At 36.7% G+C, this 16,961-nt stretch overlaps 1 protein-coding gene across 1 annotated transcript; it reads left to right on the top strand.

Annotated features, from left to right (window-relative positions):
• The first annotated feature begins 4,024 nt into the window (after positions 1–4,024).
• Positions 4,025–16,525, top strand: LOC123562742 (uncharacterized). The gene is made up of 8 exons (XM_045355351.2): positions 4,025–4,182; positions 5,127–5,393; positions 7,194–7,370; positions 9,113–9,310; positions 10,065–10,278; positions 11,177–11,415; positions 14,936–15,005; positions 16,386–16,525. Exons 1-8 carry the CDS (start codon positions 4,137–4,139, stop codon positions 16,429–16,431), a joined length of 1,257 nt encoding a protein of 418 aa, XP_045211286.2. The 5' UTR covers positions 4,025–4,136; the 3' UTR covers positions 16,432–16,525.
• Positions 16,526–16,961: the final 436 nt, after the last annotated feature.

Below are 16,961 nucleotides of genomic sequence, written 5' to 3'. Positions count from 1 at the left end.
TTGTGGCTACAGTACTTTCCGTAGTCATATTTGAAAACGCGCATCTCTTTTTCATTGCATGTGCCTTTTAACTGAACAGTATTCTTCTCTTTTTATCGACTAGAGCATGTTCACATCTTTTTTGTTTCCATTAAGACGTGGTGTACAATACCGTCTTAATATTATTCAACTTTAATGTAACGAAAAGCATAACAGAAGGATCAAAGATTGCGCGGTGACAATTACTGGAAATGTCTTTAACATGCACGTTTCTTTTTCTTTTGCAGAAACGTTTCAGACGTCAACATTATGATATAACGTCTGCAAATGAGCTATAAAAGCATACCTTATTTACGTTTTTTTTTTTGTTTTGTTTGTTTTGTTTTGTTTTGTTTTTCTTGTTGTTTTCTTGCATGAAAAATGAAAAACATAAATCATGTAAATTACTCTACAAAACAGTTCCGGAAAAAGTACGGCACAGTGAACAATCTCCGAGCAGAGTTGTCGTTCGTTATCTTCACTAATGAAATATCAACGAAAGTGCAAGAGATCGCACAAAGGGGACACGCTTTCGAGCATTTCAAGCCTTTAAAAACTCTGTCGATATCTTCGTTTTGATGCCTTGCAATAATGTCCAAGTGCTAATACGTTACATAACTAGGTGGAACGTAGTTTTCTATGGTGTCCCGTTTTAGGCCATCGTGCTATCGCTGTCGCGTCAGATATGCGCGATGCAACGACAATACGATTACAGGACGACACGGTGGTGATGAAGCGAAGGCACGATGACGAAAACGCGAAAGTACGATGACGACGGTGCGATACTACGATAACACGATGGTGACTCAGCGAGGCCACGATAGCATGATGACGAAGACGCGCTTTTACTTAGCGACTTCGCCATCGTGCCTTCGCTTCATCATCATCATGATATAGTACTGTCGAATCATCACCATCGTGTCATCGCTGTCGTATTATCGCCTTCGTATCGCCGCTGTCGTGTTATCGCCTTCGAGGCGAAGACGCCATACTACGATGACACGATAGTGATTGAGAGATGCTACGACAGTACGATGCCGAAGACGCGATATTACTTCGCGTCTTCGTCATCTTGCCTTCCCTTCATCACCATCGTATTATCGCTGTCTTGTTATCGTCTTCCTGTCTGATATGCACAGACAAAAGCAAACAAGGAAAGAAAGCATTTATTCCAGTATTAGGCATAATTTTTGTCTGGGTACGCATGAATGCTGCCGAGCATAGAAAAGGGACATTAGGACATTATAACTTTATTACCATTAAAGGTTTTGACTTTGAAATTGGCATATAGGTACATGGCGATGTGTCAATGTGCAGAGAGCTTAAATCGGCTCTGTATGTTTAAGGTCAAGGTCGCAAATTGAGCTTCAGGGTCATCAAATGTATGTCCGAGGCTTATCTAAATAACATTGCAAGGTATTGACTAAACTTCGCATGTAGGTAGGTGGCGATGTGGCAATGTGCAGAAAACATAAACCGGGTCTGTAGGTCAAAGGTCAAGGTCACAATCTGAGCTAAACGGTCAAATCTGCCTGTCATTTCCGTGTCCGGAGCATCACTTATTATACCCCTACAAAACAAAGTTTGGAGGGGGTATATAGGAGTGAGCTTTTCGGTCGGTCGGTTTTCGGTCGGTCGGTTTTCATGGTTTCTGTACAATAACTCATGAAAGGCTTGACAGATTTGAATAATTATTTGCCCACGGGTGTAACATTAGAAAATACAGGTCAAGTTCGACTTTGAGATCTGTAGGTCAAAGCTCCAGATCACAGTGACCCTGAACAGTTAAACGGTTTCCGGATGATAACTTGAGAACGCGTGGGCCTAGGATCATGAAACTTTATAAGGATATTGATTATGACCAGCAGATGACCCCTATTGATTTTGAGGTTAGTAAGTCATAGTGACCCGGAACATTTAAACGGTTTTCGGACAATAACTTCAGAGTGCTTGGGCCTAGGATTACGAAACTTATTAGCGTGATTAGGAAGGTTGGTCATGACCCGCAGATGACCCTTGTTGATATTGAGGTCAGTAGGTCAAAGGTCAAGCAAGTTCAGCTTTAACATTGGCTTAATTCTCTGACAAGGCCATATTGTGGGGGTATAATTCGTCACTCCTGTGACAACTCTAATTAAGCATTCAAGGTATTGACTTGAAGGTAGGTAGTGAAGAGACGATGAGTAGAGATCATGAACCTTGTCAGTAAATGTAAGGTTAAGATCACAAATTGAGCTCAACGGTCAAGTATTCCCGTCATATTTAGCTTAAAAATATTAAGGGTATTGACCACTGACCTTTGAGTTCTATTTGTGACCTTGACTTTTGACCTACGGACCCATTGTATGTGCTCTGCACATCGTCATATCTCAACCTACCTACTTGCCAAGTTTGAAGTCTATACCTTGCATGGTTATTTAGTTACTGGTATGCTCAAGACACAAAATTTGATCGGCAGTTTTGACATTTAACGAAGATGACCTTAAACTTAAACATAGGTTTCCAAGCGCTCTGCACATCGTCATATCGCCATGTACCTATATGCCAAGTTTAAATAAAAACCTTTAATGGTTGTAAAGCTTTTATGTTCCCTATATCTATTTCCTTTTCTGTGCTCAGCAGCATCTGTGTACCCAGACACAGGATAACCCCTGATACCGGAATAAATGCTTTCTTCCATTGTTTACCTTTGTTTGCGCAGATCAAACAGCAAGTCGATACCAAGACAGCAATGAGACGATGATACAATAGTACGATAGCACGATGATGATGGAGCGAAGGCACACTGACAAAGACGCGAAGTAATATCGCGCCTTCGTCATCGTACTATCGTACCGTCGCTCCATCATCATCGCGTCATCGTAGTATTGCGTCTTCGTCATCGTACCTTCGCGTGATCGGCACATATCCTTCGCTCTATCATCATAGAGTTATCGTACTGTCGTGCCATCGTATCGTCGTGGCATCGCGCGTACTGAGGCGACAGAGATAGCACGGTGGCCCTAACGGGACACCGTAGTTTTCAGCAATTGCATATAAATAGCATGCATTTTTAAAGGGATACAACTTTTTGAGAATATCTAAAGTATTCAGTCGTACGGGACAACTGGGTAGAGCATTTAATTGATTGGATGATTACTGGTAAAGATCTTGTTTGTTTACCAAATATTTCTGTACTCTTAACATTAAATGCGCATTGGAACATTGGATGAAAAAAAAAGAATTATAGAATGTAATCCACTAAAAATATTAAAACTGAATAAAACTATAAGTATATACCTTATGGATATGTTGTTCTACCGTATATTGGTAGAATCATTGAAACAAAAGAAACTCTGCATAATATTTTCTTTCTCTTTGTACATTATGTATTTCAGGTCATACCATGGGCAAACACCTTTAAAGTTTTCGCTGTACATGTATTTAAGATATACATGTTCGCCATGTGTTACACGAAAAACCCATGCGCATACATTTACATGTAAGTGCAATGCTCGGGAGGCCCGTATTTAGATATCTAATTTAAAGAAATTGCTTTATATATAACTGTATTATAACAGACGTGTATACCTAATAAATTCATAATGTAAGCGCAAATGTGACTTTTAAATAAACCTTGTCTCCGTATTTTCCAAAGTGCATGCATATTAAGAAAAATACCAAAAATGCCATCAAAGGAGGAGTCACTGAATTTTAAACATAATTATAACAATTATATACCCATTTATTAACACTCGATCATTATATTTTTACGCCCACTTTGAAATATATGACTTTATCCTTTTGTCCTTCATGATTTTATATATAAGCGAAGATACTCAGGGGTTAAAGCCACAGGTACCATTTCCGTTATTTCAAACCAACACAACTGCAAAGATACAGTTTGATAAATGCTAACGTTGTCCGCAATTTTGTATCATATATGTATATATTTATGAATACACTGTAAATGATATTCCCAATTTCATTTACGAAAACCTTAGATTTTTAAATTCCTCTTTAAGGGCCTCAAATATTTCGCGCGCTTTACAAGCTATATAAAGGAGAGAGGACACGTTCTTTGCGTAGCGTTCCTAGGACTGAATCGGACAGCAGACGACATCAGCATAAAACAGAAGATGAAGATTTTGTTAGCAGTTTTGTTGTTGGGTGTGGCTTGTCAAGGTAAGTCCCATTTTCTACTTTTCACTGTATGAATATCTAGAACTTTTGTATCGGACTGACTTGCTTTTTTTCACAAAGTTGTGCCTTTTGCTAAACTTGAAAGTATTTGTGAAGTTGTTGCATGTAAACCAACATATCGGTAATAACTTACTCTTCTCACACTTGTAAGGTAAAAATTACATAACATTTTTAAAAACGCAAAGTTATGCCCCCTGCCCCCTTCCTCTTTTTACTTAGCTATATAAGTCAGTATCTCCGTAACTACATATTTTGAAACACTTGTTGATTCATTGAATCAGATACGGTATGCACTGCATGGTTTCCACAACGCTTGTTTTTCACACAAAGTTGTGCCCCCACCCCACCCCCACCCCTCTTTTTAACATCCCAGTTTTTACATAACTTAAGTTTTTTCATTCAGTAGGATATTGTTAGTGATTGCTGTGATTATTTTTCCGTAATGACGTTATTTTGGTGGTTTCATTTTTAGCCACGCGTCTTTTGCACGTGGCATTGCCTTTATTATATCGTTCAAGATACCGACTGCTGTAAAATTCCAAATTTTTAAATGTTTTTATCTCGCAAATGTCAAAGTGCGCGACGTAATTCCCGGCCAATTACGAGGTAGTAGAACGGGGGACCGGGGTTTCTTCTAAACATAAGAGTTATTGCAAAACAAGCCTCTGTTTACAAGTTTCATTCAGTATATTATGTACAGTGTGGAGTATTTTCATAAAGGAAAAGAATCCTCAAAGGATTAGATTTTCTACAACTCTACAGATACCAAATGAAGCTATGTCAAAGTTACACGTGTCTAGTATTTCATACAGGGAAGATAAAATGTTCGACCCGACTTTGGTTTAATTATCTCCCTTCCCTTAGTCTTGGTATCCAGTGAAAATATCCGACCTTCTAGATAGAAAACGTTTTACTTTTACTTGCAGGGAAGAATAGTAAGCCACGACTTGTGGACGTACTTAGGCAGCATATGGACAAGAAACAAATGAACAACGTAGTTCCTACCCAATATTCTCATACTAACTGGTATGAGCCGACTACCGAACCACCACAATCCCACTACCCGATGGAGGACGAGCTTATGCGTATCCACGAAGCGTTTGTGTTCCCCGGAAGTCACTACCTTACTAATTTGGTTGAAAAATACGTTGAATATGGAATGGACGAAGAAATGGAGATGGAGGATATTAAAGGTAAATATTTGACTTTATTTGGCGTTCTAAAATAATTTCAGGCAGTGATAATTTTAAAAATCGACAAAAGAACAGTTGAGAACATTTTAACATAGTACTAAATCAAATAGCCATTTTGTTTCCATGGCAGCGTAAAACGAAATAGTTTTTTTTAGATATTTGATATTAATTTCTTTATTCTAACAATTTCTACACTTTTTCCAACTAGAATGAAAGAAGCAATGTTTTTATCTCATAACTTTTACTACAGAAATCTATTTGAAATGACGCCATAAACACTAAATCTGCTGTATAAAGCATAAAATGTAGACATGTGGGCCAGTATAATTTAGGCTGAACACCACTAAATCCGGCTGTTCTTTATTTCATATAAAATCCACTCACTTCATAACGGTGTTTCGACATTTTCTAGCATATCAGATTTTCAGAGACTTATATTCCCATAAAGAACTAGATCGCTACTTTAGAAAAACAAAAAGAAAAGGGGGTGTTAACTTTTATATAAGAAAACTACAGTTCGTTAAATACAACCCGCTGATTTTACTACTTTTCGCTTCTTTCAATTTCTCTTTTCGTGACATTAAATTCTTACGCCGCCATTTTTATCTAGCAGCCAATAGGAACATGCCGATTTCATTAGAATGCAAAGTGATACATACTGAAACGCGGTAGGGTAAAAGTAAGCACGTTGCTGCCGAGAAAATGCACTAGGAAAGGAAAAAAGATTAGTACTATTTATATTTGGACTACTTGTGACTAGACCTGCGGAGGCTTACATTCTATTTGGTAGTGATCAGCCTATAAGAGAACTTTTTTGTTTGATTTTTCCATGAATTTGCATTCATTCTCAAGGTACATCTATTTCACAATGATTCTGCTTTGTTTTGGTGCAAAATATTGAGAAAATGTAGAGAAATGACAATTCATTACAGGTCACCCTCATCCCCAAAATTATGCAAAATTTAGTCCTGTGCAAGCAATATTTCAATTAATTTTACCTTATTCGTGGAATTTACATTGAACACCCATTTAATCGTTACGATGTTTGTCATTTTCATTCAGAAACATGCTAATTTCAATATTATTTAGACAACTGAAGTGCTAAAATGCGAGAAAAGACATTTACTAGGTCCTAAAACGAACCAAAATAGTGCCACCTGGTCGAAAATTCGATCTAAATTCCAAAAACACAAGAAATTTAAGCGTTTTCAGCCATTTGTTACCGTTTTACATCATAAAGAATAGATTAATGGCATTTCCATTCATTTTCGAGGGGTTTCAGAAAATAACATGTATTGCCCCTTATAGGCTGAACACCACTAAATCCGGCTGTTCTTTATTTCATATAAAATCCACTCACTTCATAACGGTGTTTCGACATTTTCTAGCATATCAGATTTTCAGAGACTTATATTCCCATAAAGAACTAGATCGCTACTTTAGAAAAACAAAAGAAAAGGGGGTGTTAACTTTTATATAAGAAAACTACAGTTCGTTAAATACAACCCGCTGATTTTACTACTTTTCGCTTCTTTCAATTTCTCTTTTCGTGACATTAAATTCTTACGCCGCCATTTTTATCTAGCAGCCAATAGGAACATGCCGATTTCATTAGAATGCAAAGTGATACATACTGAAACGCGGTAGGGTAAAAGTAAGCACGTTGCTGCCGAGAAAATGCACTAGGAAAGGAAAAAAGATTAGTACTATTTATATTTGGACTACTTGTGACTAGACCTGCGGAGGCTTACATTCTATTTGGTAGTGATCAGCCTTTACTGTCATGTACACCATTTTCAGATTATTTTGAACTTCCGGAGTGCGATATGAAGGACATCAGGAAAAAGGCGTTAAAAGTTTCGAAAGTGATGGACGACCCGGAGTCTATGGCCTGGTACGTTACAAGAATGATGATCAAACCCATTCTAAAGGAGAGGATGAAATGCCCGGCTTCCATTCTTGACATGGGAATCGCAAGTAAGGGAAACTAGATTTAACTGAACTACTTTTAGAACTTAGTTTTAGCTTGGATTTCTTTATTGACATATTAACATGAATGGGGACTCGCCAACTCATTCCTAATACATCTGATACATTTGTTTTCCAAATGTAAGTAGGACGACTCGTTGTTTGAGTAGGAGGAACTCCTTTTCTGACTCCTGAATTTCTTACAGCATTACGCGTACACCATAACAAAGAAGTGAAGTTTTCCATTTGAAACAAAATACTTGCTAACTCGAAATATTTATAAATCACAGGCTCAGGATTTACACAATTGTTATCCGTATCAATTGTCTTTATACGATACATTTTTGTCTTGACCTACATTTCTGTTAAAACCATAATAGCAAATGGTAACTGAGGTGGCCCATCAATTACAACTTTTATTTGTACAAGAAATTTTGGAATATATCGTTAATTTTACACTGAAATTGCCGCTTTTCCAGTGATATAAGGTTTAATTAGGTTAGCTTATACTAATTTATCTTTAAGTTAGCTTGATTTGTAAAAGCTTTAAGCTTATTGGAACCACTATCAAGTCCGCTTCCTGGAAAACCAGTGCTGGACGCGGTCCGAGATTCTTGTGGAGCCCGAACCCACGACCCCAGGGTTGAGCGGCCAACACCTTACTCCCTAGATCACCGCTTCCTTTAATTTGATTATTACGTAGAATTACAAAGTAGGTGACATTGATGTAATTTTAAACGTGTTGGTGTCAAACGCGAAACTTTAGAGGCGCAGTCTTCTAGCATAATTCATACTAAAATAACTAGATGCTATGCGATACCGCCTATTTATGACGTTCTTATAAAATCTGAAACAAAAAGTGAAACGATTCATGGAATTATGTCTCCCACACCACTGTGTGGTGGGAGACATATTGATTTACTCCCGTCCGTCCGTCCGTGTGTCAGTTTGTCACGAATCTTGTCCTCACTCTTAGGTCGAACATTTCTCATCCGATCTTCACTAAACTTGAACAAAATGTGTTTGATCGTAAGTCCTCGGCCAAGTTCGATAACTAGCCAAATTGGCCCAGAAACTTAGGAATTATGGCCCTTGAATTACCGAAAATCTGCATCTTTACACTTGTCCGCGCTTTAAGTCAAATACTTCTCATCCGATCTTCACCAAACTTGAACAAAATGTGTTTGCCAATAAGTCCTTTGCAAAGTTCGATTGATAGCCGAATCGCCCCAGGCACTTCGGAATTATGGCCCTTGAATTACCCAAACTCAAGCCATTTACTCTTCAAAGGTATATTTGTAGTGAGTAAACAGTATATAAAGACTGACTTACCATGCTTACTATTTAAATGATTAGGCAGTTGTGGGAGATATGCGCTTTTCTCAAAAGCAGCTCTAGTTGTAATTGACTTTAACATGTAATGATATTTAATGTTTGAAAATGCGTGCTTTGATTTTTAATGACTCTCATTACAACATGAGCTTCACATGGCAACGCTTCAATTAGCATAAAAAGAACCACCATATTGGATAAGATATATAATAAGAGAATGAATAAATCTTAAACGAAAAATAATAACCATAAACGGATGAGTCGTTTACAAGTCATTGAGTGCATGTATTGATTTTGGAGTTCACTTGGCTTCTTACTAATTCAACTAAAATAACTCCTACATAAAATGACTGAAACTTTACACAATGTGTTCTGATATCTTAAACGTCTAAACAACGTTCAATGTATTCGTGTTTCAGAAGTATTGATGAGATCAAAAGATCAATTTTTTGCAAAGGTGGACGAATCCTGGTACAACATGTTCAGGGACATGATTCCACTTCTTGATCCCATGTTGGAGCCGTACGCAGACGACATTATCGAAAAGGGCGTACATGAAATGCATGGATACGTTTTCAATGACACACTAGAGATGCTGTTTGGCTTTGGATTACGAGGTATCAATCTGACTTAAGTACTTGATCTTCTAAACGAAGATCTGAGAACGACCCATTCACATACGTCTTCTGTATATTCTGGATTTCCAGTATTGCTATTTTTATTTTAACCAATCAGACGACTTGTTCGAATGTCAAAGAGTAAGAAAAATGCGCAGTCATTCCAGGGCTCGAACCCGGGACCCCTCGCTTACAAAGCAAGTGGCCTACCGACTAAGCTACCCGGCTATCTGACACTTTACGACATAAGAATTGTAAATATCAAAAGTCAAGGCTACAGGTAGATTTGCAAAATGTTGTAAGTTAAGCTCTGATTGTCTAGCGAAAGGGTCTTCAGAACGAGGCTATGAATAGGTCGTTCTCAGATCCTATGCGTAGCGTAATAGGAGATGTACTTTAGTCAGATTGACGAGGTATGAACTTTACATAGTTTTCAAATGCAAGAAAACTAAAGTTATGCTACGGAATCCAGAAACACTGGCTAGGTTATCCAACCACCATTTTATCACTTGAATCCTGGCAAAATAGTTTTACATATCCAATCTGTCTACACTGGATTTCACAATATAACTAAGTTATACCTTGTGTCACAACTCCTACAGTTTCCATATAATTCAAATAAAACTTTTTATTCTATCAAACATTTTCATGAGACATTTCTCACAGACATCATTTCTTTGTAAGATTTAATGACGCACATGTTGTGTGGAAACCTTTCATATTCTGATTTATAGCCAGGTATTATCTCTTTCAGATGTTGCTTTTGCATCGCACCGATTGTACGAAAACCTCGTGCACTTCTATAGTATGCCCGATATGTATTCCGACACGTACCCCGGGATGTATCCACAAGACCGGGACTATATGCTAATGGACTCCGTATATAGCTCTTTGTGGGAAGTTATGTGCCCGTATTCCCATGACGTAATGGAAAACCACAGGAGAATATTCTTAAGATTCAAAGATGAGTAAGTACAATTTGTCTTGTATTTTACACGATATTCGAGGACATTAAAAATTTACCACATTAAATAAAATCTTAAAGTTTACCTACTTGTCTATGACCGGATTTTCTGTTACGATGTCCGGAGCAAAGTCAGTGCATGTCATTGTCATCGTTTTTGTTCTTGGGACATGAACTACTGATTTTGGAAAACGGACAATCTACTTGTATTTTGCTTGAACCGTTGTCCTCTCCAAGGCACGGGTTAAAACTATTGCCTTCTCCACTAACCTTTGTTAAAGCCCTGCTTCGTGGCTATTCAAATTATATTGTGTCTGCAACCCATGACTACGATAAGTAACAGTTAAGGGCCACGCGTCAAACTATAGCATGCAGAACCACAGGTATTTTATGTACAATTTTATCTAAAATAGACTTTTTTGACAGGCGTCGCTGTTCATAGTCAGGATTTTCATGCTTTTCAGTGACAGTTTAAGGTTAAAAGGTAGGACTGGAGCAAGTCTTTGAAGTTTGGACTCGAGTATATTACAAAATGCTTCCCTTGTAATGCGGTTTTAGTTAAACAATGATTAAATATGGAATCTAGACTTTTCCATATGACAAATTGAGATAATTTGCAAAGCTATCAAGGTTCTTCACTTTGAATCATTGAAACTCATCACCACGACGGGTTTCATCCCTCTAAGATTGGATTCTAATGGAAAACCCCTACTTCTGTCAGAAAAAATATATACATATATGATATTGCGCGTATCATTTGGATATTATCCTAATGAATTGAGACACCAGTATAATTTCTTCTGTTTCAACGGCTATGAAACACAAAAATAAAACTATTATATGAACGGTGTTTTTGCGAACTATGAAAAAAAAATCACGTAAGAAATCTTTTTTGTTTTCAGATTTGAGATCTTTGAACGAGAACGCGTTTGCATGGCAGTGACGGACTTCCTGTACAGGTACGTCAACAGGACTTTACCGGGACACGTGATCGACTTTGAGAACACAGTTGGATTGTCGTTTGTATGTGACGAGATCAAAGGCGTAATAAGTGAGGTTGTAAAGGGCTACAGAGACTACGAGAATTCCATATACTCGATGAACATCAGGGAGTTGGAGGAAGTGCTGAAAGAATATTTATGTAAGTTTAAAAACAAAAAAAATTCATACCCAGAAATCTAAGCCAATTTGCTGGCTTATTGGCGAAATTGTCTCCCTTGAAAACAGGTTATCGGGTGTATCGATTAGCCATTATCGGTCAATTTACGCCTATTGAAATATAGAAGGAGAAAATCTTTAACACATCAAATGACATCAAAAGCATCATCTGACAATATTTATTAAGTTATTGAAGTAATCTGCAATATTTGCACTTTCTTTCAATGTAATTTTTAATAAAATAAAATATGATCTTCTTGCTTCCCTAAGCGTTTGAAATAAGTAACTAATTTTGATCCTGAGTCCCATTGATTTCTGTAGGAAATGACATATTTTAAGCTTTACATGGTCTTTTAGAATGATTTATTCTTATATTTATAATCATCTCACAACATTTATTAAGTTATTGAAGTAAACTAGAAAAGTTAATCTTTCTTTCAATTAGTTTATTTTTAAATTATTTTTATGTCTTCTTGCTTCCCTAAACGTTTGAATATCACTGATTTTACTAATTTGGAAAATTTTGCCCATCACAGTACACGTGTACTGATGACACCGGATAAACTGAATTAGATAGACATGTGTGTTAATCTAATTCCGTGTTTAATGTCATAACTTTGTCAGATTGAATAAAAATAAAGTTATTTTAAATTACATGTTTAAATAAAAATATTCCATTTTTTAATTCATTTAATACCATTTTCACTACTAGAATTATTTATTGCATTAAAACGTAACATAACATAAAGTTGATTAACATATAGAACTATATGTTCATATTTAAACTTGAATATTGTACCCGAAATATAACAAGTCCATTGGGTCGGGTGTAAATTTCATGTTTCTTGTTTGTAAGTATTATAATATTGTTGTTAAAATTTTTTTTTGTTTGTAACACCGCCACTACCTAAATAACATAAACAGCTGTTGGTAAAAGTTACTTACCAGTCTGACTAAAGTACATCTCCAATTTACGCTACGCTTTGGATCTGAAAACGTGCTATTGATAGACTCATTCTGACGACACTTCCGTTAGCCAGTCATAGCCTTGCTTTCAACATTTTGTAAAGTGAAAGTATAAGTTTAAAAAATCTATATTTAGCCTCGGTTTTTCATGTTTCTTACAACGTCCATATCACGGCTGCGCCTTCGTGTTTAGAGGTATCACATGTCACGGTACGGACTTGGTCACGTAAGGAGAGAATCTGTCAGGCAGCCGGTTAACTCAGTCGGGGAGGGCCCTAGATAATGTTGGAATAACTTTTGGACCAACCCATTTGTATGTATTTGATTTAATGCTTGTATTAAATGTGATGTATACATGTGTGAATATATATAAACAATAAAATAAGATTAAACTAAACTAAACTCAGTCGGTAGAGCACTGTAAGCGAGTGGTTCTGGGCTCGAGCTCCGGTCTAATTGCACTTTTTGTCTCAACCTGTGACATTTGATGCTATTTTGATGGTTCAGCCCACTGGCACCAGATCAGAAAGAAAATGCCTCCGTACGTGTTACACCCTACCCCTAGGTATTCTATAAGAACCATGGTCATGAACGGGAAAATATACTAACCCATTTCAATCGCGTATTTCATACCTAAAACACGCAGGTCAGTAAATGTGTACTACTGATATTAAACAAGCGATAATTTATCTTCAATCGTGCACCAGTCACCTTGTCTCAATATTCCATGTTGCAGAGATGCTCCGTATAGTTTATGCTTTAGTCAACGTTACAGAAAAAACTTGCGTGAACTTCCCTAATGAACATCCGGTCTAGAGGTCACGACAGTATGCACATGTTAAGCGAAATGTAAACAAACAAAAACAGAATGCAATATATTCACAGTTTTACGAAAAGACTCGAAATGATGAATGAAATTCATGTTGTATATGGTTTTGAATTTGAAATCATACAAAGTTATACATCAATTCTGTTTATTTAATTCATTTTGCACATTTATGCTACATATAAACATTTTAGCGTACACGTGTAGTAAAATGACGACTGACATACATTTTCACATCAGCCAATCAGAGTGTGTCTATAATCTAGAACGGAACTTCACCAGGGAAGTTCAAGCAAGTTTTTTGTGTACCTGTGAAAAAACTGTAAACTACACGTTGTTTTTCTAAGATAAGAACTATTGAAGAAATGTGACCGGTACACAACGGAAGATAAATTACCACTTGTTTAATATCAATAGTACACATTTACTGAACTGCGTGTTTTAGATATGAAATACGCGATTGAAATGGGTTAGTATATTTTCCCGTTCACGACCATGGTTCTTATAGAATATCTAGGGGTAGGGTATAACATGTACAGAGGCATTTCTTTCTGATCTGGCGCCAGTGGTTCAGCCAAATGCTTCTTAAAACGAATCGTCTGATCTGTTCAAATAAATAGATTTGCGAAAATAAAAATAGCAATATCGGAAAATCTAAATGTACAGAAAGATGAATGTGAACAGGTCATTCTCGGAACTTCGTTTAGAAGATAAAGTACTTTAGTCAGATTGAGTTATTTACAGTCTTGACGCAAGATAACTGTTACAGCCTAACCGTAAATGTTACGATAAAGATTTTTGAATACAAGCAAACGTTTCCAAAATTACAATGAATCCAGTTCAAAACAATTCTAGAATCATAAGCACAACACAAACTGTTGCAAAAAGTGGGATAAATAATGATAGGTGTGCTTTTTGCCATACTGAGACAAACTGTTGAACATTTATTTGCTGTTTATTTTTGGGAGGACATTAAGAGATGGATTAAATTATCTTACCCAAGTGTCAATACAGGCGGGTCAAGGCCAGACATCTTGTTAGGAAATGAATATTTAAAGGATGACATAATAAATGCTAAAATCAACATAACTTCTAAATATAATCACAGGAAACGTAACTGTACATTTGAAGTGGTAACAAGCACGTATGAATTGTTTCCCTTAAAAATCTATTGCTGACAGTGTGTTAAAAAACTATTGGAATTGTTTCCCTTTAATAAGAATGCCAAATTCTAGTTTTTCCCTTGCAATTTGCGTTGTTTTTCGGCCTATTATTGCAAGGTGGTTTTGTTTTAATTTTTCTTTTCCTTCACCTACTGGTTCGATTTCCTCGTCTTACACATTTTTTGTTTGTTTTCGAAATGGTAAAAATAAAATTTAGTAAAAGCTTGTATTCAAGTCTGTTATGACAAAGTATAACTTTGCAGACTGTTACATCCAGGTAGTGTAACAGTTACTTACAGGATGACGTATTAACGTGCCTTTTTTTTTTTTTTTTTTTTTTTCAAAATGTTTCATTGATGGATCGGATTAAATTCAGGCTTAAGATATACCGGTGGTTCTACCAAGATACTTTTACACTTTAAGTTAAAAAGGAAAGTGACTTCATAAAATCTTAGTATGATTTTAAAATTGTGCGCATTAGACTCCAACCTACTTCACTACAAAAATAAATAGACTATAATTTGTTTAAATATTCCTTTTACCTACAGCTCCTGAAGAATGGAAACTGCTCGAAGAAGCACTAAGAAGAATGGGTTTTGTAGACATGCCTTTTACAGGGTAAGCCAGTTTAACATAATTCATAAGGATATGAACTTTGGACAACATTCATTGTATCATAGCTCGGTGTTTTTTCTTAACAAATTTGGTGCAGGTAATTCGTATACTCCAAGTACAGGGTGCGGTAACTAAAAGTGTGCAGGTATTTAATACCCGCACGCTAGTTACCGCACTGTTAGATAGGAAAGTATGCCAGCTGTCTGGAACAGTAGAAAACAAGTGTATTTTATTGATTTTCTGCTCTAGCATTGGTTTATTTTACCTGGGCTTTACACATTTGTAAAGCAAGGATTTTAAGTACTCACTGAACTGCTGTATATGGCAATGTGGACCGCCTACAACTACCATATATGGATGGCTATGATACAAAACAGAAAGAACATTAAAACTCTCGGGTAAACGATTTATACTCGGGGGCTACGCCCCCTTGTACAAATCGTTTACCCTCGAGTTTCAATGCTCTTTCTATTACTTTAGTACATTTTTAGATTGTAATTTTGATATAGGAAATGAATTTTTCAGCAATTTTTCACACGCCCGTTTTGAAAAATGGGACGTGTTATGGGACTGTGTACGTCCGTCCGTCCGTCCGCCCATCCATCCGTCAACATTTTTTCTAGACACGGTCACAAAGTATTACAGCTACCGCTTCCATACCTTAAACAAAATGACTATGCAACACTTGAGAACGATCCCTTCTTTCGGGACAGGGGGCGGGGTCACTAGGTCAAAGGTCAATATTATAGTGACCTGAAGACTGAAAATAGTTTTCGCACTCCATGTTATAAAGTATAGAAGCGACAGCTTTCAGACTTCACACAAGACTAAGTACATTGTACATCTACAAGAAAATCCCCATTGCGGTGTCAATGGCTGAAGGTCAAGGTCACAGGGATCTGACTAAATATCTAGCAATTTTCGATTCTGAGCTCTGTCATAAAGTCATAGCAACAAGAAAACTTTAGCTTTACATGAGGACTTGGTATTGAGTCCATTGTCCTGCTACTGTAACCTGTAACCCCACACATATTGCCTCTCTTAGCCCTCTTTAGTCCTACTAAATGGTAGGTCAGTTGTGTTCAAACATTATTTCATAAATATACAATTGTCTGTTAACTTAACCTGTGTACTTTGATTCCTTGCCGTTGTTAGATCGGTTTCTAACCTGCAACCTCAACTGAGGTAAGTGTACCTATTTTAGGAAGGCATAATGAAGTAGGGACTAACCGTCGGACATCCCGGGTTCGAATCCCACTGAAAAGGAGTCTGATCCCACCGACAATACCTTACATTTCAAATATTTGGGAAACGCCCAATGAGCATAGATGACGAATCCCTCTAATATCGACATAAATTATTTCATTTTCTTTCCGTTTTCAGGCAAATCTCCCGCATATCTTCGAGGATGACCAAACATAAAAGATAGAAATATATTTCGTTTACTTATGATTGTTTTGAATTATGTTACCTGGTTAATTGTGAATGTTAGAGATTAGAGCAATAAATTAATAATAAACCAATGTTTTGTTTGTCTGCTTGATCTGTCTGGAAAGAGTCCCACTCAAATCGTTTCTACAGTGTTTACAAATTGACCCAACTAATCGGACATAGACCGATTGACCAAACAAGGCAACCTTAGTGAAGGTATGCAGAACAAACTTACAAAAATACAGTAAACTTGCTAGATGTTACGCAAAGAAATGGGGATATATCTTCCTTTACAATATGCACATGTGAACTGGTACGTTAATGCATATTTGCAAAACGCTTTTAATGAATATGGATAAAAATTTTACACTATTGGGTCAGTTTGTTCGAACTATACAAAGTATTTGTCAGCATGAAATAGCCGATTCAGTGATATACTGAAAGAATAGGGAGCTATTACACTCACACGGGCTTTGGCATACTCTGGAGGTACCTTTGGTTTCCGTACAAGGTCATTATCTGTGCTCA

The sequence above is a fragment of the Mercenaria mercenaria genome, chromosome 2, assembly GCF_021730395.1.
Source record: "Mercenaria mercenaria strain notata chromosome 2, MADL_Memer_1, whole genome shotgun sequence".
Classification (NCBI taxonomy): domain Eukaryota; kingdom Metazoa; phylum Mollusca; class Bivalvia; order Venerida; family Veneridae; genus Mercenaria; species Mercenaria mercenaria.
Note: the sequence above shows the minus strand (reverse complement) of the source record. Positions and strands in the feature narration are given on the sequence as shown.

Excerpts from the sequence above, each read along its gene's own strand:
- LOC123562742 (XM_045355351.2), top strand. The coding sequence starts at position 4,137 with ATGAAGATTTTGTTAGCAGTTTTGTTGTTGGGTGTGGCTTGTCAAG. Across the intron at positions 7,371-9,112 it reads TCTTGACATGGGAATCGCAA|AAGTATTGATGAGATCAAAA; the intron begins GTAAGGGAAACT and ends TTCGTGTTTCAG. Across the intron at positions 10,279-11,176 it reads TTCTTAAGATTCAAAGATGA|ATTTGAGATCTTTGAACGAG; the intron begins GTAAGTACAATT and ends TTTTGTTTTCAG.